We start from the raw sequence: 25,203 nt of genomic DNA, 5'->3' as shown, positions 1-25,203 counted from the left end.
TCCCCCTCCCTCCCTCCCTCTCTCCCCCCCCCCCACACAAAATACCCCTGACCCCTGGTTATTCCTCTGAGGTGAATGCAAAAGCTGCCCATGGTACAAACCACTTCTGAGCACCAGAATCAATCCAGGTGTCTCAGATGGGACAGAAGATATTTTAATTTTTTTTTTTTTGCTTTTTAATGATAATTATAATCCAACCCAGTCTTGCTCTGGTGTAAGAAAGAAAATGTGACAGAGACAAAAAAAACCCTCTTAACATCAGCTTTAAAATGATGTAAATAAAAGAAATTAATAAAAATCTTGAACCTCAATATAATATAATATAATATAATATAATATAATATAATATAATATAATATAATATAGTATAGTATAGTATAGTATAGTATAGTATAGTATAGTATAATAATAATATATTATATTATTATATTATATTATTATAATATAATATTAGTATAGTATAGTATAATAATATAATATAGTATAGTATAGTATAGTATAGTATAGTATAGTATAGTATAGTATAGTATAGTATAGTATAGTACAGTACAGTACAGTACAATACAATACAATACAATACAATATAATATAATAATCTGAATGCAGGTGAAATAAAAGCACTTTAGTTTAACATCATCAGGCTTGAGGTCATCTAAAACTCCAGGATCAAATATTCAGTTTTTAAAAAAAGCTTAAAATAGTATTTCTTCCTCCAGCTATCTTTTACTTCCATGAGCACTTCACCACCTGTGGGTGAACTTGATTTGCTCTAAACTGAGCTTTCAATATTTAGTCTCCCCACCATCGCTCCAATCTTTTACCAAGTCTTACCACTGTCGTGATGTCCATTTTGATCCTGCTGTTAAACTGTGAATCCTCAGGATGTTCCCAGTCTTGCTGTAACCCCACAAGCTTGCTGACAATATCTTTAAAAAAACCGCGGTTCCCATAATAGATGGGGGCCTGGTAACTTAAGATCTTCACACCTGGGATCTCAAAGCACTAAGGAGAAGAAACAGAACAAATGGAATAGAAGCACAGAATTATAAATGACTATGAATACAAATTCACTGGATTTGGGTATGTATATTGCAGACTTTCCCCATCTGACACCTACCAAATAATTTAAGCTACAAATCTCATCATCCATAGTCAACTGTGAGCAGGGAATGATTGAAGAGGACTGTGTTCTGACAGAGGCTTCCCAAGAGCATGAAGCAAACTCCTTGTTCCGACAAAAAAACCTATTTATTAATTCACTGTGAATTCTGCTCATTCATATCCAGCATAGTCTTTCAAGGGAGGATTTACAGTCACAGACCTTATCTGGCTTGGAGGGCTGCCAGGCCGATATCTGCAAAACTTGGCAAGGAGTCTTGGAGAGTCACAAACCAATTAAGTGAACTAATTGACTCCTGCAAACTCCATTCCCCTTTCACTCCTCTTTTATTCCTTCTGGGAGGGGCCATTCACCATCCACCTGTGGCCTTATTTCCAAGTCGACCCCTGTTCTTTAGCTGTTCCCTTCATCTGGCAACTCTGCACATGCGCACACTGGGAACAGGCTCCAGCTGCCTCACTGCTATTTGACTCTGAAGGCAGCTGATAACTGGCATACAGCTCTGGCTTCCTCTTTGCCTCTGACACAGAGCCCTCATCAGAGCCTTCCCCAGACTCCAGGACTGGCCCATGTTCTTCCCCAACCTCCTCGCTTTCTGAATCTGCTGCCAGCTCTGCTGGCGACTGGCAGACCACAAGAGACTGGAGGATATAACCCAACATTTCTAAAAGGTACAAATTGGAGGGAATTAATCATGGCCATGTCATGCAAGGGAATTCACTGGAAAAAACAATTATATTGGGAAGAGTTAGTAGTAAAAAGAAACCAGGTCGCCAAACAACACGATGGCTGGACACTATCAAAGCTGATTGAATTGAATTGAATTGAATTTATTATATTCCTATGCTGCCCTTTTCCCCGAAGGGGACTCAGGGCGGCTCACAACTCAAGTCAAGGGGGTGGGGTACAAATAAGGAATAAAAAGACGAACAAGACAATACCATAATTTAAAAGCACACAGCAACCATACCATTCGAGGGGGGACAAAAGCTCAATTAGCCCCAGGCCTGTCAGAACAGCCAGGTTTTAAGGGCTTTGCAGAAGGCCTGGAGGGTGGTGAGGGTTCGAATCTCCACGGGGAGCTCGTTCCAAAGGGCCGGAGCAGCCACAGAGAAGGCCCTCCTCCGGGTGGTCGCCAATTGGCATTGGCCAGCGGATGGTATTCGGAGGATACCAGCCAGACAGAAAAACTCAAAGAAGCAATGCAAGATCAGAAGATGTGGAGAGACCTGGCCCATAGAATCGCCAAGAATTGGACATGACTAAATGGATAACATCATCAAATCTTTGCCGGGCTCCTGTTACAGACTAGACTTCAGAGTTTGCACTGTAGCACAAGTATCCTTCTTCCTTAAAAATTAAATGCCCTTGTTAAGTAGTCTACGCAATAAAATTACACTTCTGGAAGATCTCTGAACTTCTAAAATTAGAACATTATAACAACCTGTGCTCATTCAGAGTTCCCCCCCCACCTTTATTAAGAATAAAATAACTTCATCTTGTTCCAAAGCAAGATGATCCTATATTAAGGCAGCTTCTACACATATCAGCACAGGAATTAGTCCTGTTGAGAGTTCAAAGAGACTTTCTCCCAGCCAGGTACCATATTTTTCAGAGTATAAGACACACCTTTTTCCCTCAAAAAAGAGGCTGAAAATCTGGGTGGTCTTATACACTGAATACCACACTTTTTGCTTCCTGAAACCCCACCCCCTTCACCAAAATGGCCGTGCATAGCCTCACGGAGGCTTTTAGAGAGCTCCTTGGGGATGGAGAGGGCAGAAATGAGTGAAAAACAGGCCGTTTTTTGCTCAATTCCCCCCCCCCAGCCCCCAGGATCACTCTATAAGCCCCCTAAAGGCTATGCATGCATATTTGGGGGGACAAAAAATGAGCCAGTTTTTGCAAACAAATTGCTGTTTTTTTGCTTGTTTTGGGGGTCCACCCCCCAGGAGCACTCTGCAAGCCCCCTAAAGGCTATTCATGCCTTTCTTTGGGGAAAAAACGGGCCCATTTTCGCGAAAAACCAGCTGTCTTTGGGAGGTTTGCATAGTGCAAAAACTTTTTTTTTTAATTTGCCTCTTCAAAACCTTGGTGAGTCTTATACTCTGGTGCGTCTTATACTCCGAAAAAATACGGTAAGTAAGTGAAATTTCCACCACTTTTACCTTGCTATTGTACTTCACAGGCTGGTAGATTTCCGTATCGGCTGCCCTGCCCAGCACAGAGCATTCAGCCCTGTAAAATGAATGAATGAATGAATAAAGAAAGGCATTCAGAGTAAAGTTGTATTACATTATTACATCAGGTAGAATAGCTTATGCCCCAAGAAGCATGCATATAATATTTTGATGGCCTTTTGGGACAAGGCAGAGATAGCGTTTCAAAAGGATACATTCTTAGAGGGTACTCTGCATATTTACATGAATGTAAGAAGGACTTAGCCCTGGCCTATGGCTGAGGAGAAGAGGTGGGGCAGAAAATCTGCCTTAATTTTAATGATCAAGAATGACCCTTTCAAGAATGATCTTTTTGGTACACTTAAAAAGGGGACCTGGGTGGGATTCAGCCGGTTCTTGTTCCAGCAAACAGTTGGCCCCGCCCACCCGCTCCTGCTCTATTCCGTCCTATATTTCCTTTGTTTGAAGCCCAGCTGATTGCCACATCTCAGCTGTTTTACTCACCGGGGCTGCAGGAAAAGGTAAGATTTAGTGCTGATTTCAAATACAATGTCCGTGCGCACACAGCAAAATGCGCACAAAACCAGTTGCTACACCAATTGAATCCCACCACTGCTTGGATCCCAAAATAGCAATAGCAGTTAGATTTATATACCGCTTCATAGGGCTTTCAGCCCTCTGTAAGCAGTTTACAGAGTCAGCATATCGCCCCCACAATCTGGGTCCTCATTTTACCCACCTCGGAAGGATGGAAGGCTGAGTCAACCCTGAGCCGGTGAGATTTGAACCGCTGAACTGCTGAACTAGCAGTCAGCTGAAGTGGCCTGCAGTACTGCACTCTACCCACTGCGCCACCTCGACTTAAAGCTGGGCTTTAATCCAGCATTCAGCAATATAATGTAGCAAAGGAAGGACCATGAGTATGAAGTTACCTCTGTGTGCGGCATACAACGGTCATCATGGAGAACACGACCCCCACTGCCAGGCCAAAGTCCACACTGAGAATAACCACGGAAAGCCATGTGACCATCCACACAGCCTGTAAAAGAATTGAAAAGATAGTAATAGAGCCACCCAATTCTGAACCAGCACAGGAAGTTCCAAAAAGATCAGTGGAGACCATCCCATTCCAGCCTATCACACCTTTAAATTAGGACAGCCTTCACATTTCATAAGTTAAAGAAATGGCAGAATAACAGATGCGGTTCAATGACAAAAGCAATAATAGATTCCAAATGCATGTGCTGAATAATTATATCAACAGTTATAGGAGAAAGAACATCTACAGCAGGAGGTCTGGGGTCCGAATCCGACCCATGGGGAGCTTAGATTTGGCCCGTGGAACCGCCCTGGAAATAGTGAATGTCTGTTTCTGCCAGCTAAAACACAGCCTGGGAAGGCCCCACATGGCCCTTTTCACTGGCAGAGTGTTGCAGGAGGCTGTCCCAACTGCAAATGGAACTCATGAGGGCTGCATGTGCCCCCCACCAACCCAAGCTCCATTTTCACTGGCAGATGGTTGCAGGAGGCTGTTGCAGCCGAAAACGGAGCTTGGGAGCCCGTTTTTGCTGGCAGAGCACTTGGGCCACCCCATCTCCCCGAGATCAAACACAACCCTGATGCAGCCCTCAATGAAATTGGATTTGACACCCCTGTTCTACAGTATAAGGCTTCATTTTTAATAGCTAGGTATCCGAATTAGGAGATTCCCAGATGCTATTGTCACTTACAAAGTCCACATGGCTGATCCGCCACAGCTCAGGTAAGTCCCGGAACTGCAGAAACATCTGTCGAAGGCTGGTGACATTGATACAAGCTAGGACCGCCTAACATGAAAAAGGAAATCAGGAATCACATAAAGGGTCACTGTCTTTTCAAAACAGGTCAAGATTGGCTAGCGGGATTGACATGTCCTCTCCTGCTCAAATTTCCTTTGTTTACTGTCAAAAACTCCTCCTTCCTAATCCCACCCAAGCAATTTCCTCCTTCATTAATAAGTTGCTGCCCCCAATAGGAATTGGGGGTTTGGTCCTTCCTAGGACAAAAGTAGGACATTGCCTTCCTTTTTTTATTTTCAGGCTTATAGATATGTTAGCTGCAGTGATTATATGGTACTTATGAACCTAGACTTTAGTAAGCGTAGAAAATTATTATTTTAATGAACCCACACATGATTACGGGAAAATAGAGAACCAAAAATATTCATTTAACCAGAAAATAACTTAATGTGTCTGTCTAAAAACACAGGTCTTAATCTAGAGTAACTACTCTTGTTGTCTTTTCGCTCAATGAGAGTAGACTTTCCCTTGCTCAAAGGAGTCCCCCATTGACATCTTCTTGTTTATTTTTCAATAGCTGTTCCAGATGTTCTTCTTTCCTGCTAAGGAGGAGTATTTTTTAAAATACTTTAAATTCCTATTTTAAAGCCTCAATAGGAATTCAGTAGCATTTAGAATGGATGATGTAATGATGGGGACTTCATATAATAGAGTTCCAAGACAACATAGCCCTAATAAATACATACACCCATACATTGTTGTAATCACAGATGATAACAGTGTTTGGAAACTATGGCAGTTTCTCACTTTTTGGCAATCTAAATTGACTGGTGTGGATATTGAACTGCTACATCTTGGGTCAAAGCTTCAGAATGTGTACAACACAACCTACAGATACTTAGATAAATCTAAATCCAATGTCTAACCATGTGCCAGGCTAGATTTTAAGAACTGCCATGTCCAGCGGTGGGTTGCACATTTCGTTACTACCAGTTTGCTGTGCCTTCCACGCATGCACTTTACTTGCACGCATGCATTCCGCGCATGCGCCTGGCCTCAAAAACGTGCCTAAATAAGCAGCATATAGCCAGGGCAGGTGGGCAGGCTCACCCGTGATTCCCGCTATCGGTTCAGGCGAAGTGGTCCGGCTGGATACCACCTCTGGCCATGTAATATTTGTAAGAATGGGCTTCTAGACTGTGCCATTTTAGCATTATTGAGACACTGCTTTTCTACAATTGGATGTGAAATTTAAGGGATGGTAACTTATCCCATGCCTGTGCTTAAAATGCTAGTATATTTTTTGAAAAAAACTAGACTTATTCCGCATCGGCCCCTCCCAAATATGTACTGTATTTTAACTTCAACAATTTCTTTCTCATAGGTTTAGTTTCATGTAACTGTTTTTTGTTCAGTGAAGATGCAACATTACTGAATTTCCATAGAATGTATCCTTAAATAGTTAGCTCCTATTTCCTGAAAATGACAGTTTAGTCGCTAATGGTTTTCTGTCGTCTTCTCTTTTTTTTTGTTTTTAAATTCTAAAACAGTGCTATTTCTCAAAGAAAACCATTACTGGAAGGAAATTAGTCCTTAGGACCTACCCCACGCCCAAGAACTGATTGACCGACAGACAATAAAGGAACAGTTGATTAGAAATTCCAGAGTTACACTGAAAAGATAGCAATGCAAGGCCAAGGTCACAAGGAGGAAGCTTCTTGTTAAAGGCACAATGGCCCTCTTGAGAAACTTTGCTGGCAGTTACCATTGCTAAGTATTGTTTACTCTGGTGGTTGGCAACCTTAAACACTCATAGAGCCACAAAGGTCCTAACCGAAAGTCCCCTGTTCAATTCTGGAGCCGACCGGAAGTCTGGTTCCCCCACCATAGAGTCTCCTCCTAGCGTGGGATCCTTTTTCTTCTGTTGACTGGAAGTCCCGTTCCCCCACCATAGTCTCCTCCTAGCATGGTGTCCTTTTACCTCTACCTGTCCTAACCAAAAGCCCTAACCCTATCATTTGTGGAGACAACCAGTGACAGGGAGCCGCAGCAGACGGATGAAAGAGCCACATGCAGCTCCAGAGCCACGTGTTGCTGACTCCTGGCTTAGGGTTAACCAAAACTAACCCAATAAATAAAACACTTATTAAAGAAACCCAGCAGCCTCAGTCCACAATCATTTATCGAAGCTACATATCCAAATGATACATACGAAAGACACTTAAAATAGATGCGCATAAACTATTCTTGTTGGAGGAGTTGTTTTTTTAAAAAAAAACATCATTCTTTAGATTTGCCAAACCATTCCTGCATCTATCTCACCTTTGGTAAATAATGAAAGAGCGGTCCAATCCATATTAACACAATCAGGACAATGGCACTGGTGAAGAGTCCAGAAAGCTGTGGGTAAGAAAGGCTGATTAAGTCATGGCAGAATAACAGAAAGACAATAGGTTTATTGGGAACCAAGCAAAAAATAATAATAAGTATTCTTTGTATTCAGTGGTGGGTTGCCAATTATTTTACTACTGGTTCGGGTGTGCTCACACACACATGCAACACTTCTGCGCATGCGCAGAAGCGTCTGGGTGGGTGGGCGGAGCTTCCCGCCACCGCTACCACCAGTTCACCCGATCCAGACCAAACAGGGAGCAACTCACCTCTATTTGTATTGCATAGTACCCAAGAGGTAGTAGTAGCAAATAGATAAACAGATCTTTATTTGCCATTATGCTAATATAAAGCATTCCTTTAGCTTCTCAGATAGCATATTCTGAGACCATCTCCAGAAAGCTTGGGACAGATTTCTTCTTCTAACACTGGCAGGAAAGCACTTTGGATGGGAAAGTTTAGTTAAAATTCTTTCTCTTCCCCAAACGTTGATCTCACTTTTCCCCCCATATATAATAATTATAATGAAATTTGGGGTGGGTGGGTTATAAAATCAGTGTTGGTGGAAGGCAAAGGGAATAAACCTACCCAAGAATATATGTTGTTTTGGAGGGGATATGGACACAATTGGAATATAATGTATATCTTTTAGTTGTTATAGACGAAGAAATATAAGGGGGTGGTGGGAATATCACTTTCTTCCCATATTCGAAACTTCAACATTAAGTAGTAGGAGAAAGTGGTAAGGTATAGATTGGACCAAAATCATGAAGGAGGAATCCACAAATCCAAGGCTAAGGATCTAAATTCTCCTTGCTTTTCGTCATCTCCTTGTTCCAGAGAAATTTGTAGAGCAGTTCTTAAACCAATGTAAATATTTTTTTGCTTTACATTTTTAAAAAAATAAACAAATACAGGAGGGTATTGCTTTTTTCAGCTTCTAAATTACAGAACTCTAGCTAAATTGGGATCACTATCCAGATTAATCTTGAATGCAGGATTATTCATTTTGAAATTATGTATCCATACATGTAGATTTCTACACTCCCTAAATGTATATCTTGCTGATCAAACACCAAATCTGAGAGATTCACACTTCACATTCATACAGGGGCTCTGTACAGCTTCATCAGAGGTAGATGTTCCCCCCATCCCCAGCATGGAAATGAGGAAATAGTAAGACCTATTGGGGTGACTCTCACTGAAAGCTGGAGTGCCATAACCCAACCAAGAATCAGATTTGCTATTTTTGTTTCCTGGTTGGAAAATATATAATTAGAAAAGTCTTTGTATCTGAAACGTCTCCCCCAAGTTAGTGAATCTTCTTGGTGCAAGTTTTGAAGACAGAGAAGTCCTGGCAGGGAGGAAAAAAAAAATTAGCCAGCCACTGTTACTGCCACATCCACATCAAAACCAAATATCTTTCGTGCTTTTGCAAATGTACTAGGTATTTGAATATATACCGTATTTTTCAGAGTATAAGACGCACTGGAGTATAAGTTGCACCACAATTTTGAAGAGGCAAATTTAAAAAAAAGTTTTTGCGCTCTGCAGACCTCCCAAAAACGGCCCATTTTTGTGAAAATGGGCCTATTTTTTGTCAAAAAAAGGACATGCATAGCCTTTAGGAGGCTTGTAGAGTGCTCGGGGTCCCCCAAAACGAGCAAAAATTGTCCATTTTTTGTGAAAATGGGCCTGTTTTGAGTCAAAAAAGGGCATGCATAGCCTTTAGGAGGCTTATAGAGTGCTCCTGGTGGCTGGGGTGGGAGGGCAAAACTGAGCAAAAAAACAGCCTGTTTTTCACTCATTTTCGCCCTCCTCAGCCTCCAGGAGCACTTTGGAAGCCTCTTAAAGGCTATGCACGGCCATTTTGGTGAAGGGAGTGGTGTTTCAGGAGGGAAAAAAATGCTATATTCAGTGTAAAAAATGCACCCAGATTTTCAGCCTCTTTTTTTAAGTGGAAAAGTGCGTTTTATACTCCAAAAAATACGGTGGGAATCTGCTGTTTGCTTCTGATGTATTTAATCAGCAAAAAGAAATGTACCAAATAAGACATCCTCCAAGTACCTGAGTGTGTCCACCTGTACTCTCCAAAATGTTAGTTGTAGCCAGAGTGGCTGAACTGGGGAAACAGGTGAACAAGGAAGAGACTAGGTTTGAAACCCCATGAGCCAGAAGTTCCTGTGGGATAACAGAGAACAAAAGCAGGTTGGTCTCTGGTTATTCTACGACACAAATAGAGCACAGGTTTAATTGGATTTATTATCTAATCTCCCTCTTTCCAAGGAATTTGGCTAATACTTCAAATTCATGACGATCACAGTACAAATCTCAGAGAATTATAGTTTTCAGGGTTCTTCAACCGGAAAAGCTATTTAACTCTCAAAGAGTTAAAATCTGGGTTGGTTTTGACTACACTGAGATTTGGCTTTGAAATTTCTGCTCTAACGCTTAGCCAAAGCCTATTAAAGTGGATGTGAACAAAATGCACCTTAGGGAAAATGTCTCCAACTTGAGGAACATTTAATATGCAGCTTGGAAAACCCCACTATCTTCAGTAGTGAAGATGGCAGAAACATCCATTGCTTTGCCTTTAGCAGGACCTGAAGCATGGCTGGAAGAAAAAGGGGTAGTGCAGAACCCAACTACAGGGACGTCTACCGCAAAGTTCAGCCCTAAACTTCAGATTCTGAAATGAAAGCTTCCATTTGCAGAGCAACAGCCCAATGAAAACGGTTTGAGAATGGGAGTGTTGGCCTCACACGGGCTTCATGAGACATTTTTAAATGACTTGAAACCCAGTGGAAAAGAATCAAGCATTGGGTAGCTCCTATTCTGCCTGTCACTGATATCAGTCTGAAACTTCAAGTCAGAATCAGAAGCCCATTCAACCTGGCTGTGAATTTAATCCAGTAAAAGGAAGGAGGACGCTGTGAAAACCAGATCCTTCAGGATAGTAAAGGTAAAGGTTCCGCTCGAACATATGTGCTACTCGTTCCCGACTCTAGGGGGGCGTGCTCATCTCCGTTTCAAAACCGAAGAGCCAGTGCTGTCCGAAGGCATCTCTGTAGTCATGCGGCCGGCATGACTAAATGCCAAAGATGCACAGAACACTGTTCCCACCAAAGGTGGTTCCTATTTTTCTATTTGTATTTTTTACATGCTTTCGAACTGCTAGGCTGGCAGAAGCTGGGACAAGTAACGGGAGCTCATTCCATTACGTGGTGCTAGGGATTGGAGCCACTAAACTGCCAACCTCCTGACCGACAAGCTCAGCGTCTTAGCCACTGAGCCACCGCATCATTCAGGATACAAGGAGTTAAAATAGGTTGACAAGCATAAAGGGATGGGCAGCTAGGCAGACTCCTGGACCGGAAGTATCCATTTCTCCCTTTTTGAGGAGACCCAGGCTCTCAGGATGGACACACACCTGGTTGGGATCAATAACATAGTGGTACTTCTCGGCGTAGATCATGGCCAGGGACACTGAGATGGCGTAGGCCACGAAAGCGAGGGCCACCGTGTCCCCCAACACTTGGGGCAGCAGATGCAGAGCTGGGAGCTGGGGCTGTGGGAACCTGCATGAAAGAATGGTGGGATGGGAAACATTGTGTGCTACAAAAGAGATCACTCATTGCCCCTCCCCATCATCCATATCCAGGGCAAAACTGAAGCCCCTTCCCCACCCCCCGCCCTGTATGGTCCAATCCAGAGCATCAGGCTAAGACAGGAAATTGAATTTTCAATGCCATGCCAATAGAGTAGCAGTGCCCTTGCCTCTTGCCAATGCACAAAATGTGCAAAATGGAGATAGAGAAGGAACTTACCCAGCTGGGAGGTGCCCAACGATCTGTACATTATAGTGGGTATTCAGAGAGGAAGCAAAACAGATTCCCGTGGCCAGCAGTACCTATTGCAAGAAGTCAAATAAATAACATAATTAAAAGAAGTGCTATCCACAAGATCTTTATTTTGAAAAAGCCAACAACAACATTGTCTTTGAAAAAAATTGATTGCAGCTGTTAATATCTGGAGATCTGAAAAATCAAGTGTCTCCAAGTATATTTATCTCTCAAATATATTTTGCCGCAATAGGGCAACCTGAATTTATTAAGTATGTTAGGGATGAATACTGAACTGAGTTAACAATATTTTTTTCCTATGTCAGCTAGAGCTAGCATTTATATCTTTAAAAAGAAGATCAAGTTTTAGGTAACTTGTGTTTCTCTTGGGCAAGTGCTGCAAAATATTGCAACAGAATGGCAGTGCTGGCAGTATGTCCAGTACAGTGGTGGGATTCAATTTTTTTTACTACTGGTTCTGTGGGTGTGGCGTGGCTTGGTGGGCGTGGCTTGGTGGGCGTGGCTTGGTGGGTGTGGCAGGGAAAGGATATTGTAAAAGCTCCATTCCCTTTCCACTCCAGGGGAAGGATATTGCAAAATCCCCATTTCTTTCTGACCAGCCGGGACTCGGGAGGCAGAGAATAGATGGGGCGAGGCCAGTCAGAGGTGGTATTTACCAGTTCTCTGAACTACTCAAAATTTCTGCTACCGGTTCTCCAGAACTGATCAGAACCTGCTGAATACCACCTCTGATCCAGTATTCTAGAACAGACTAGGCGAAATGGCACCATCCCCTCCCATTGTGATAAAAACAGTCAAAATTACAAGTGTAGAAAACCCACGGTTGACAGAAGCAGTGGAAAATCTTTTTATGCGCTTGGTGGCAACAAAACCAGCAACATATAGCTGATAGAACCTAGATATCTTTCCTGGTTTTAATCAATTCTCCCTACAGCATACTCCTGGCACTATTTTTCGAAACAGTGCGTCCTGATTACTAGGCAGAGATTCAGCCCTTTATTCAGAAATATGCTAAACTTTGTTTGTGAGGTATCTGTGGAGGATTTGCCAAATGCTGGAGAAAGAATGGGTCAGGCAGATACCTCTGCAGAAGTTTAGTCTCCCCTGTGGCCCAAGACAAAATTGCGGTGAGGGGCTATTTCCAGTGATTGGACTGGGGGATCTGCCCACCACAGAAGAGGCTGTCTATTAAAAGCTGCCCACCCCTGCTTATGTTAGCAATGATCGTGTGTGAAGCGTGCTAGAGTGTGTCAATGGCAATCAGGCTCAGAAGAAGAGGGAAAACACCCCTTTAAAACTGGGAATAACTAACAACTTTAAGCTGCCTCAAGACCACATTTGTGCCATGGTTAGGTGGATATGAGGACATGTGTTTGTCTGTAACTCTCCTGCTTTGTGTTTACTTGGAAGAACCACCTGCTGGTATTGTACATTTATTCATTTATTCGTACGTATATAAAGAAGCTAACGAATCCTGCTCCATCAGTTATCTGTGTATGTTTCTGGGTTTGAATTTATGCAACAAACTCTGACACTCCAGTGTGTATGAGATTGTGTGTGAGTGTGTGTCTGCATGTATGAGGGGTGGGTTGATGCCAGCGTTATTGCCGGTTCGCAGCACCTGCATGCGCAGTTGCTTGTAAATAGTTCTGCACAGGCTCAGAACATTTAAAAAGGACAAAAGAACACTGACGACCGGGGAACCAGTTTGGAGGAGTGGCCAGCCTGGGTCGCTGCTGGCTCTTGAACCTAGTCCAACATTCCACTACTGGTTCACCCAAACTGGTGCAGAAGGTAGCAACCCACTTCTGGTGTGTGTGTGTGTGTGTGTATGTGTGTGTAGGGGGTGTAATGTATGTTAATAACCTAAATATATTGATAATCTCAACAAACAGACAAAGGAAGCAATGAATTCTGTGTACATCAATTTGTTAAGTTAAGGAATGAGCTTCCCCAACTTACGCAGGGCCATCAGTGGTTGTATTTGATAGAGTGAAGGCAGAGTACTTGCCATGATTATCTCTCCTGGGATGGGGACCCACATCCGGCTACGGTAGCGGTGGTTGATTTCTTTGATCGGTACCAGCACAGCTAAGCAGAGCCCTGAGATAAGCAGTTCTGCCATGTTGGTTAAGGGTAAGGCTTCCACAACAGATGCCAGTGTCTAGGGAATAACACAGAGATCGTTCCCATTGAATAAACTAGAATTGAACATATGCTCATTGAGCAGCCTGGGAAGTCAAGGCACCAAGTACATTTACTGAACCCTTCCAGCAGCAGTCACTAAGGGCCCTTCTAGACTGGCTCAGCAGAGCTGAGGATCCATTGCATTTTACCTAAAGTAACCCGGGGAGGGAAGGAAAGACAAAGCATAGCTAAGCTTAAGAAAAGATACGGCAAGGAATGCAATGCAAACCTTGAGGAAGGTACAGCGTAGTTGTTTAGCAGAAGAGTAAATTACCTAGTCCCGAGATGGAGGAAAACATGAGAAAGAAACTCAAAATTCCCTATCTTGATTTTGTTTTGTGTTAAGATGGAGCAGGCAGGTTTTCAAGATTCTGTTATTCTTCATACTATAATAAAGAACATTTCTGCAATCCCTGCAGCTCCAGTTTCTTAAATGGCCTACTTAAGAGGGTAGGCTCATAGAAGCTTAGAGAAACAAACATCTTCAGTACAGATAGTCCTCGACTTACAACAGTTTGCTTAGAGACCATTCAAAGTTACAACGGCCCTTAGAAAAGTGATTTAAGACCATTTTTCACACTTATGACCGTTGCACCATCCCCATGGTCAGGTGATTCATATTTGGACGCCTGACAACTGACTTACATTTATGACAGTTGCAGTGTCACGGGGTTATGGGATCCCTTTTGTGACCTTCTGACAAGCCAGAGTCACTTAACAACCATATTACTAACTTAACAACTGCAGTGATTCGCTTAACAAATGTGGCAAGAAAAGTCGTAAAATGGAGCAAAATTCACTTTACAAATGTCTCACTTAGCAAAAGAAATTTTGGGCACAATTGTGGTCATAAGTTGAGGACTAGCTGTATATTAGAACAGGGTTAGATGAATTAAGGATGAGAGGCATCTTCTCTCTTCATAAATGGCCCCAGAATGTCCCATACCTTGAAAATGGCGAAGTAGCCATTGGGGCGTGGTAAGGAAATGCCCAGGAGGCTCTGTAGCTGAGAAACCACCACATGCAAGGCAGCGGCACTCGTAAAAGCCTTGACCACTGGTTCCGAGAGGTAGGTGGAAAGGAAGCCCAAGTGAAGCAGGAACATCATGACCTGGGGTTAAGGAAAGAGATGCCTGAGTTAGTTATGTGAAATTCCCTAGAAAAAGATGCAGTGCTTGGTTTTTGCCTCTTCCACAGGTAAAGAAAGCCACGCAACATGGGGCTGTTGTTAAGTTTGCTCCTTTCCAGGCAAAATTAGAAAATTTCTCTTCTGTTTTTATTTTCAGGGTTATAGATATATTGAAAGAACCCTTAAAACTTCCTTCAACTATCTCAGCAATCTTTGTTTTAATGAAGCAACGTTCTAATTTTTATACTTGTGTGAACGTAAGCTTGAAATATATAGATAATAATTTTATATACATATACATATAAAATACATACTCTGTACTGTATACACACACACACACACACACCACATTGCTGAACTGAAAGTTCTGGACAGTAACCTTAATTGATCTTTAGGGATTGCTTGGCCCCACTGTTATCACACTAAATAAACACTATAAAACAGATAAGTAGGAAAACTGCATAGGGACATTTAAAAAATTTAAAATACTTTAAAGTATTTTATTAGTACTGGTTTGCTTGTTAAACTTAAGAAAAATTAAAACAAAAGCAATAAAAGAAAAATTACAATTCAATATTTTCAAATATTATCAAACAATATATGAAACATGTCAAGTTACATTTATATTGCTTCACAATTCCTTATTAATAATGCATAATTATTTATTATTATTTATCACTGAAAATCTTACCTATGAGAAGATATTATATATATATAAAATATCTTCTATATACATACATACATGCATACATACAGTTTAATTAAGTGGACAAAACTAAATGCTCAAGTTTAGAAATAACTTCTAATTTGTCAAACTAATATTCCCACAGCATGATAACACAATCAATTGTTTGTGTCATACAAGGCGTCCCGCTGGATCCATCTGCACAGGCCCAATAAAGTTACAGCATCCACCGGAACTCACCATGAGGAGCCCCATGAAAAAGGCCACTGCAGCAGCTACCTCAATGCGTTGTCTCTCCAACAAGGGGACCTCAGCAGGACCTGTGCCATTGGAATGCTGGGGGATGGGGACCAAGCGCTCCACCACGGAGCCCGTCATCAGACTGACCACAGCAAATGTGCCTGTAGAGTGGGAAAAGGATGAGGTAGGAAGACAAGGTTTTAATCTCCTGGTTAAATACCCCCAATTCCAAATGTAAGAGCAAGGAATTAGGGTCTTATGGGAACTGGAGTCCAAATCAGGTGAAAGATGACAATTTTCCTCTCCCTACTCTATTATGTAACACTCTTTGACACATTGCAGGACCAAGAGCAATAGGAGTTACTTTAGCAGTAGAAGTTACCCATGGTTTGAACAACATACTGGGCCTTGAAGAAAAGCTGATACAGTATGTATGAATAATATTCAAAAGGAGAATTCCCAGTACTAATTAAAAGACATTCCTATTTTTCTCTTCCTTATTTCTGAGATAAGAAAGGAAAGTATAAGAAGAGGTTGGAGAGCTCAAAGAATAATATTCTTTGAATAAATCAAGGAAATGGACAATAAAAACTCGACACTTTTGCAATAAGTCATGCAGGACTTGACCTGAGCATCCACCATAACTGAACACTCAATCCAGCGCTTCAGAAAGGTTTCACATTTTAAGTTCATTTAAAGCAGCAATAAAATTAACCTGAGCATAATATACATAATAATATGTTATGAGTGTAGGTCTGTAAAATATTACATCAAGAAGCACCCCAAAGAGCATTTCCCCAACCAGAAACCACAGACAATTACTGAATCCTGACAGAAAGTCTTCTAGGGGAATGTGCGTTCCTAAGGTGAACTTCCTGTTTATCAGTTATCTGTTTAGCCAGAAGCATGCATGTACAAGCAATTTGAGATAATGTGATGGCCACGAGGTACCTCTGGAAATATCATATCATGACAGTAAATGTAGCTGTCAACAGCCAGTTCGAGATTCCAAATAAAACTCCATTCATTCATTCCGTCTTCAAAAATCTTACTGTTTATGGAATACACTGCACTGCATGTCGAAGCAAAACTAACTTTGAGGTTCCCAAACACCGGCTCATAGACTTAAACAATAATTTCCCTTCTCAATCTCTCACGTAATCCATGTAAAGAATTTCATTTTGTTATGGGAACCATCTGCTTCAACTCCACACCTGCTACAATGTCCTTGGAAAGGTTTCAGGCTCTCACGATCTTCAGCGGAATCATAGAGGTTTCATTTCTCCATCTAATCCATTCTAAAGCAACACCTCCCCTCCCCTTACTCTAATGGCAAGTTGAAACAAAGGGGCACGTAGCTGCCAAAGTTTCCTTCTTGACAGTAGCTTCAGAAGCAGCATCTTGATGCCTTGTAGTTGAAATGGGCAGGGGTATGAAATTATATATTTCTCTCTTTCTCTCCCTCTCCCTCTCTCATACACACACACACACAGCGCTAAATGTATTTGGAACATAAGGAAGAGACCTGTGTTCAGATACAGATCCCAGAAGACAGAACTAGGCACCGTTATTTCAACTCTAGAAAGTCTATGGATGTCCAGAAACATTAACTGCCTATCATATCTGAATACCTGAATGGATTTGTAAACAACCAAAGCATTCCAGATCAATTTGGGGAAGGCAGTTTAAACAGGATTCCAACGAATTAGGAGACAGAAAGTTGGTCATCTGGAAGTGACCTGGGTCACTTACCTGTAGACACATGACGTCCTGTTCCAAAAAGCAGATACAACAAGGCTGGGAAGAATGAAGTGTAGAGCCCATAGATTGGAGCCACTGAAGTGAGCAAAGCAAAGGCCATTCCTGCAAAAAGAACAAAGAGTCATAGAATCCCCGTTAGTTCTAAAGTCAAAGAATGGACTATTAAGTGGGGCAGGAAAGTTGATTTCCAAGAACATAAACCCTAAGTCGTAGGTCTGGTTGCCCTGACAAAACACTGCTGACATTATCAGTTTCTCTGAGGTAACAGTAGGGACAGAAGGCCTTAGCTCTATCTTCTGCCCTTCCTATTACAACTGGGTAGAGAGGATAAGAGCCAACTCTGAGTGACAATAAATTATTTCACTTTTCCAATAATATAGGACTTAATCTTGGATAAAACGTTGACAGAACAATAACTTAATGCAGGAGCAAGCGACCTGCAGTACACAGGGATATAGCACTACAACTCCCATTATTCCTTGTCATTGGCTGTTCTGGTTGATGAGAGGAATTGACGTCCACAGCATCCAGGTGTTCAACTACTTCAATTGAACACAAAATTTTCCTACCTTTGTCCACATGCAAAACATTTTTCTCACTCTTGTACTGAGAATCCACAACCCACAAATATTTAGATTCAGTACGGCGGCAGCATGGCTTCTCGATAATAGAGAAACATTTCTAGGCTTTCCATTCCTGACATTCAGATAAGAAATATCACCTCATGGCACTTCTTGAAAAAAATTACTTAGCTGAAGAGTAAACCTTTGAGACAATGTTATCCAAGGTTACTTTCCAAGTTTCATAGATATAAATGAAATATTCTATAACCACATCAGGTGTTTCCCACCGATTCCCATCCCAATGCAAGGAGTGTGAACACAATTTCCTGTATGATCTGTTCAAAACTTTGGTGGGAAATGTATTCTCTTATTTTCTGGAAAGGCACTCATCATTCTGCTTTAATTATTATATTGCTTCCATTCTGGTAAAGAATTGGGCTCTAGTCTCTGGAAGTTTAAATGATAGAGCCTTTATATTTTTAACGTGTTGAAAGCTTTGCATTGCTTCATGTAAACAACCAACCACCCTCTGGAAACAGAAATGCAGGATTTTGAATGTCACATCTTAACAGGAAAATAACTTCTCTCACGCCACTCAAGGTTTGCTCAAAGCACCTCCAATCTTCTTTGTTGGGACCTATGAATGACTGGCAAAGCCTCCTTGTTTCTCTCTGTCAACAGTTTGAGGACGACATGCAACAGCAGTCTTGGCTAGAGACTTGGCAGTGTGCACGGCTTTAATGCCAGCTCAGGTGCCTTGCCAAAGGCTGGGCTGGCAAAAGCAAACAGGAGGGCAAGCATGGCATAAGCCCAGTATAAAGCAAAAAACCATCTAGGCACTGTGCCTCCTTGTTTTACTTTGCTTTTATCTCTTGTGCTGGATAACTGCAATCTCTCAATTCCCACCAGAGACGAAATATAACCTATCTTTGGAGCAAAGACTGACTACTCACCCTGTCTGCACTTTCTTAGACAACGGAGACCCATAAGGCTTCCTCCCTGGTAAGTGTGCAGAAAAAAGGCAGCCATCCAAAACTAGACAATGGTTATAAAGTCTGCAGAGAGAAGCTACCTATAAAAAATTCTATAAGGGGAAGAAGCAAAGAAAGGCAAAAAGAGAGAGGGGGTTAGAAGAACAGCAGAGATTTGAATTACAAGGAAGACAGCTGGATTTGGGACCCTGTGCATGGAATCAGGGAACATCTGGGAAGGCAGGCAGACCCAGCAATCAAAATCCAAGTAGAAAGGAGAGCAGAGACCAGACCTTAAGAAGAACAGAAGAATAGTTTGGAAGCACAAGAAAGTAGAAATCCTCCTGCCCTATAGAAGTGGGGAAGCTCTCAGAATCTACTGGTGTGGGAGAGGGAGAACGAGAGAAAGATTTTTCCCCTCCCCAAAAATGGAGGTCAGCAATAAGGCATTCCTGTCAGGCTTGTGAGGAAAACAGAAATAAAACATTTGAGACTGATTTTGGGACAACAAAAATCTATGGAGGAAGAGAGAGAAAGAGAGTTCAATGGAGTATGGAACAGAAACAGGTCAAAGTCAAGGGTATCGTTTGCCCATCCCTAAATTTTCCTGTTTTCGTTCTGCAGTTCAATAGACTTTTCCAAAAGGAAAGAATTGTTGCTCCTGTTCAGGCTGCAAAATTCTTGGGCGCATGACTACGAGCTCCCAAGTTAAAGTCTTTTGTTCACCTTCTGTTGCATAACCCTGCAACTAATTGCACCCCTGCACACCCGCAGACACCCACATACAAACTCACCTTGAGGGATGTGTACAACGCCCACAGTTAACCCCGACACCAGGTCCCCCAAAAGCCATTTCTTCGGCTGGTATTTGGGCAGCCAACTTGCAATAGGCAGCCTGCTTCTAAATAAGTGCAAGGCTGCTGATTTGGAGCAGCGGCAGCAGCGGCTCAGCCTGCCCTTCACCATCCCTGCTAGGCTGCTCTCCGGCTCCAGGGGCACCCCATAGACTTCTTGGAAGGTCTCTTGGGTGTAGATGCCGCGGTACAAGGCCAAGGTGCTCATGTTGAGGGATGGCAGGCTGGCTGACAAGATGCTCCCTCTTACCTTTTATTCTGGGCTAGACTTGACTTTCTGAACCAATCAAAGACTTGAGGAGCTGGGATTCTCCTCCCTCTGGAAAGCCAGAGAGGTTTTGGGCAGGAAGGAGGAGGAAACAAAGGGGCCAAAGTTCAGTCGCCGGCCACCAGGCACTCTCTGAGTCAGCACTCCAGACACTTTCGCCAGCATCCCTGCAGCCAGAGACCTCCCTCACTGGAACAATACCTTCCGTTCTTGTCCTTGCATTTTCAGTTCAATCTCCTGTTCTTTCAAAGCGGCTGGATTACTTTGTTCCTCTGCCTTAGCGCCGGGGCTGGGGAATCCTAACTGAATGCCCCTCATGACTACTTAAACTTTCAGCAAATTTTCAGAAAGTTTAATATCCATACAGGGGTATCCCCGAGAACTGGTTTCAAGTTTCCCTTGATTAAAAAATAATTGTAGCAACTAGCCTGCTTAGCGGTGCATAATTCAGAGAGCATGTTTTTCCCATGTCGCTTGTCAGCTGTTTTCTGAACACAATGTAAGGTGTTGGTTTAATTTCTGAACACAATGTAAGGGTTCTTTTAAAGCCCTGAACAACATAGGACCTAATTCTCCGAGAGACTTTCAATCTTGATGTGAATTTGCCTGCACATTAGGGCCACCTAAAATATATCCTTCTTGTTTGACATCCATTTGTGGGGTGCACGTAGAATAAGGTCTTCTCCTGTGCGGTTCCTAAAGCAGAAATGACAATGATAATGATGATAATATAAAAGAAATAATAATAATAATTTATTTGTCAGTGCACAACATATATACAATGAGATTGTTCGAGCTCCCTCAGTGCATCCCCCCAACACAATACAACTCACAGTGAAGACAGAAAATCCTTAACGCAATAAATCATATTAACAAACACCCAGTCCTATTGCGTCTTTGGAAGAGAGACTTGTTCCACTTCGGGGATCTTTTCCATTTCAGACAGCTCTTTTCAGTTTGGGACAGCTGTAACAGTGATTGCAATTGTTTTAATCTTTTTGTGCTGTATAATTAGCCCCCTGAAAGTCAGCATATATAAGGTGATTTAAGAACTTGCAGCATGTCACATTTGCCAGTTAATCATAGACAATTGCTTGTTAATCTCATTCATCAAGGCATCTGTATAATGCGTTACTGTCCAGTAGTATGGCTCTGACATAGAATGGTAAATGGTAAATGGTAAATTTATTTATAGGCCGCCCTTTTCCCTGGGGGGACTCAGGGCGGCTTACAACAGATAGGGCGGGAAGACACACAATGACATATATAAATAACATATAATTAAAATAAAAGCAACATTCATTCATCATTCGGGTGGGGACAGACTATAATCTTTAACCCCAGGCCTGACGGGATAGCCAGATCTTGAGGGCTGTGCGGAAGGTCTGGAGGGTGGTGAGAGAATCTCTTTCCCGCCAAAAGGTGGGCAGCCTTCGTGTGGATAAAATAATATTTTAATAGGATCTGAAATGTAAATTAGATCAGGGAATCCGTGTTCTGGCCTTCTTGGCCTGTTTTAAACACGGTGGCAAGGAGGCCCAATTTGAATCCAAGTTTGCTATAAAGAGAAAGGGGAAAACTCTTAATCCTCATATATGAACTACTAGCCAATAACCGGATGTTGCCCAGGTATTTATTTGTAGGGGGAAAATGTCTGGACCAAATGTAATTTCTAATGTTGGATTTTCCTTCTTACTAGAGGGAGCCCCCTTTTGGTGTACTGTGAAGCCGTTACCATGGCAACTCCACTGCACTGTACAGTAGAAGCCATTTTACGACAGTACGGTAGAAGTCATTTTAAGGCACAACAGGCCATATCTTAACAGAACCCCCTCCCCAAGGGGTTCTAGGAGTGTCTTACCCCCCACAGTATTTGTTTCCAGAGAGTAAGTCATTTGTGTACCAAATTTGGTTGAAATTGCTCGAAGCATTCCAGAGTTATGTTGGAATGCACACACACACACACACACACACACACACACACACACAGCTCTCTCTCTCTCATATATATATATATATATGTATGTATGTATGTATGTATGTACATATGTGTGTGTGTGTGTGTGTGTGTGTGTGTGTGTGTGTGCTGGTCTTGTGGTATTTGGGTCTTTTCCCATGTAAGATTGAGATTGTCTTGGCAACGTTTCAGCGAAGTGTCACTCGCCATCTTCAGGCTGAGTTTTGGTCATCTTCAGCCCAAAACCCAGCCTGAAGATGGCGAGTGAGACCTCGCTGAAATGTTGCTGACAATCTCAACTTTACACAGGAAAAGACCCAAATACAACAAGACCAGCATACCTACACCCATGAAAATCTACAAAAACATATACATACATATACATACATACATACATACATACACACATACATACGTACGTACTGTACACACACACACACACACACACACATATATTCCAAATCTCTGCCCAAGGATGCTCTTAGCTGTAAAGAGGACAAGCCAAGAACTTGTTGAATCTAATTCCTCTCCCCTGTCCCATGACTATGAAGAATGTGTGGGGAGAGAAATCGAGATAAATATCACACAGAAAAAAGAGAATGCCTCCTCTATCAATATCAAGACTCTGATCTAAATCAGATATACCTAAGCATAATTAAAAAGAAAAGGAGGTCAGGATCTCTCATGTTAGTTTAAATTAGGTCCAGAGAGGAAAACTTGTGGAAGATGAATGGAAATGATTTGTTCTGAAAAGAGTAGAATGCAGGATCTTGATTAGCAAAATTTGAATAGTGGCTCTGATTTGTATCTTGCCCTCCCTTTAAAGGAATATCTGTCTCTCTTGTTCTATCTTCACTATCTCTGTGCAGGCATAGATTTGCCCAAAGACATGCGACAAGCTCCATGACCAAGGAAGATTTCAACCAAAGTTCTTTCCTGTCCAACTCCATGCCTACTCCATGAATGTACTGCAGTAACACTCAGCAGTTTAGAGTAGTGGATAAAGCATCAGACTAAAAACCAGGCGGCTGTGAGTTCAAATTCTGGTTAAGACACACACACACACCTAGGTGATTTTAGACCAGCCACTCTCTCTCAGCTCTAGGAAGGAGACAATAGCAAACCACTTCTGAAAAAGCTTGCCAAGATTAATCCAGGCAGTTGCAAAAAGTCAAACACTGACGCAAAGGCACGCACGCACACGAACACACACAGACATACAGACACACAGAGCAGGGGACAGGGCCAGTGGTAGGATTCAAAAATTTTACTATCTGTTCTGTGATAGTAAAGACTTTGTGGGTGTGATGGGAAGGATACTGCAAAAGCCACATTCCCTCTCCACCGACTAACCTGCTTTCTAGCTCATTCTCCTGTTCATGTCAACAAAAGAAGATCTGCTGGAGACTGGGAGACAGTGGGGCGGAGCCAGCCTATTTGCTGGTTCTCTGAACTACTCAAAATATCCGCTACAGGTTCCCCAGAACTGGTCAGAACTGGCTGAATACCATCTCTGGACAGGGTATATCAAAGGAGACATGCCTTCAGACTATGTGCAATTTACTTATGGAATTTATTGCCATATGGTCTTTTTAAAAGAATAAGATAAATTTGGAAGGTGACAAATGACAATGAGTGACATTTGGTTAGGATGACAACATCAACTGGTTCTGCTACCACTGGCTATCTCTCCCTTTACCCCAGTGTTTCTCAACCTTGTCAACTTGAAGATGTCTGAACTTCAACTCCCAGAATTCCCCAGCCAGCATTCGCTGGCTGGGGAATTCTGGGAGTTGAAGTCCAGACATCTTCAAGTTGACAAGGTTGAGAAACACTGCTTTACCCAATGAATAGCACCAAAAGCTGGCCCTATGCTAGTAAATGGTTGTTGGTCTGCAGTCTTCAGTCCTAAAATCTAAGTCTTCAGTCCTACAGTCTAAGTCTACAGTCCTCTACTTCATTGAGGTTGGTCAGTTAGAAATGACACATCTGTTTAGATCAGAGGTGGTATTCAGCAGGTTCTGACCAGTTCTGGAGAACCGGTAGCGGAAATTTTGAGTAATTTGGAGAATCGATAAATACCACCTCTGACTGCCTCTGCCCCCATCAATTCTCTGCCTCCTGAGTCCCAGCTGATCAGGAGGGAATGGGAATTTTTCAGTATCCTTCCCCTGCCACGCCAGTGGTGGGTTTTAAATTTTTTTTAGAACCTCTTCTGTAGGTGTGGCCTGCTTTGTGAGAGTGGCTTGCCAGCCATGTGACTGGGTGGGCATGGCCAACTTGTAAAAGGTGGTGAAACTCACTTAACAAACCCTCTTGCTTAGCAACCAAAATGTTGGCTCAGGAACTCTTGGCATTGAAGCGTGCAAGTCTTAAAGCTGTCAAGTTACAAGACCCTTGCACACCTAACCCTTTAGGGGAAAAAACCCTAGGGGTGTTCAAACTTGACAGCTTTAAGACTTGTGGATTTCAACTCCCAGAATTCCTCCTCTCGCTCTTCATCTTGATGATGTGCAGGCGGGCTGGGGGAGGGAACTGGAACCTGTTCTAAACGGCACTGTAGATTTGTGGAACCTCTTCTACGGAAGAGGTTAGAACTGGCAGGAACCCACCCCTGTGCCACGCCCACCAAGCCATGCCCACAGAACTGCACTGGTTTAAATGATGAAGTCAACTGTGATCCATAACACCTGGTATAACAAATGTTTTAATCGTGAAGGTACCACAAGGTTCCTCTTTATATTTATTTGGCAATCAGATGCTTACTTGGCGATGCCCAGTATCCTCCTGCCCTTCATTGCCTTATGTCAGCTTTCTGATCAGAAGAGAATTCAAGAGTAATGGAAGTCACTTTCTACTACAAACACCTTAACAACTGTAGTTGGCAAGGTGTCTTATTTTATCTGAATTTGCCTGAAACCATGAAGCTGTCTATCAGCCATAAGTGATACCTGGTAAATCTTTAAGATGCTTATCTCATTTCATCTTTCTTGAGAATTCACATCAAAATTAGGAAATGTATTTTATACTGAAGTCCCACAAAAAAGGAGAAAATATCCAATCTCCTATGATCTTTATTTCTCTTAAAAATTCTCTTACACAAAGTTATAGAATACTCCTAAGGTCTTCATAATTTGAGGTTTTAATTGACTGCTTATTAATTGTGCCTTCTTTTCAAAGCAGCATGTCTTGACTTTCATTTAAAAGTGTAAAGGTTTCAGAAATGTTAAATATGTAATTGAAAGGCAGAAGTTTC

At 42.2% G+C, this 25,203-nt stretch overlaps 1 protein-coding gene across 1 annotated transcript in view; it reads right to left on the bottom strand.

Annotated features, from left to right (window-relative positions):
• The window catches only part of SLC26A10 (solute carrier family 26 member 10), a 33,585-nt gene extending 12,883 nt beyond the window's left edge, over positions 1–20,702 (bottom strand). Inside the window, exons 1-13 of the mRNA XM_032212390.1 lie at positions 19,663–20,702; positions 17,326–17,436; positions 15,574–15,734; positions 14,466–14,630; positions 13,344–13,496; positions 11,297–11,379; positions 10,900–11,047; positions 9,537–9,650; positions 7,401–7,478; positions 5,031–5,126; positions 4,233–4,339; positions 3,289–3,358; positions 832–1,002 (exon numbers count right to left, since the gene is read on the bottom strand). Of these exons, the coding sequence (XP_032068281.1) occupies positions 832–1,002; positions 3,289–3,358; positions 4,233–4,339; positions 5,031–5,126; positions 7,401–7,478; positions 9,537–9,650; positions 10,900–11,047; positions 11,297–11,379; positions 13,344–13,496; positions 14,466–14,630; positions 15,574–15,734; positions 17,326–17,436; positions 19,663–19,930 (1,725 nt within the window). The 5' untranslated portion in view covers positions 19,931–20,702. The remainder of the gene's footprint in view (positions 1–831; positions 1,003–3,288; positions 3,359–4,232; positions 4,340–5,030; positions 5,127–7,400; positions 7,479–9,536; positions 9,651–10,899; positions 11,048–11,296; positions 11,380–13,343; positions 13,497–14,465; positions 14,631–15,573; positions 15,735–17,325; positions 17,437–19,662) is intronic.
• Between the last annotated feature and the right edge of the window lie 4,501 nt (positions 20,703–25,203).

This window comes from Thamnophis elegans, chromosome 2, assembly GCF_009769535.1.
Source record: "Thamnophis elegans isolate rThaEle1 chromosome 2, rThaEle1.pri, whole genome shotgun sequence".
NCBI classification, from domain to species: domain Eukaryota; kingdom Metazoa; phylum Chordata; class Lepidosauria; order Squamata; family Colubridae; genus Thamnophis; species Thamnophis elegans.
This window is presented reverse-complemented; position numbering and strand designations above follow the sequence as displayed.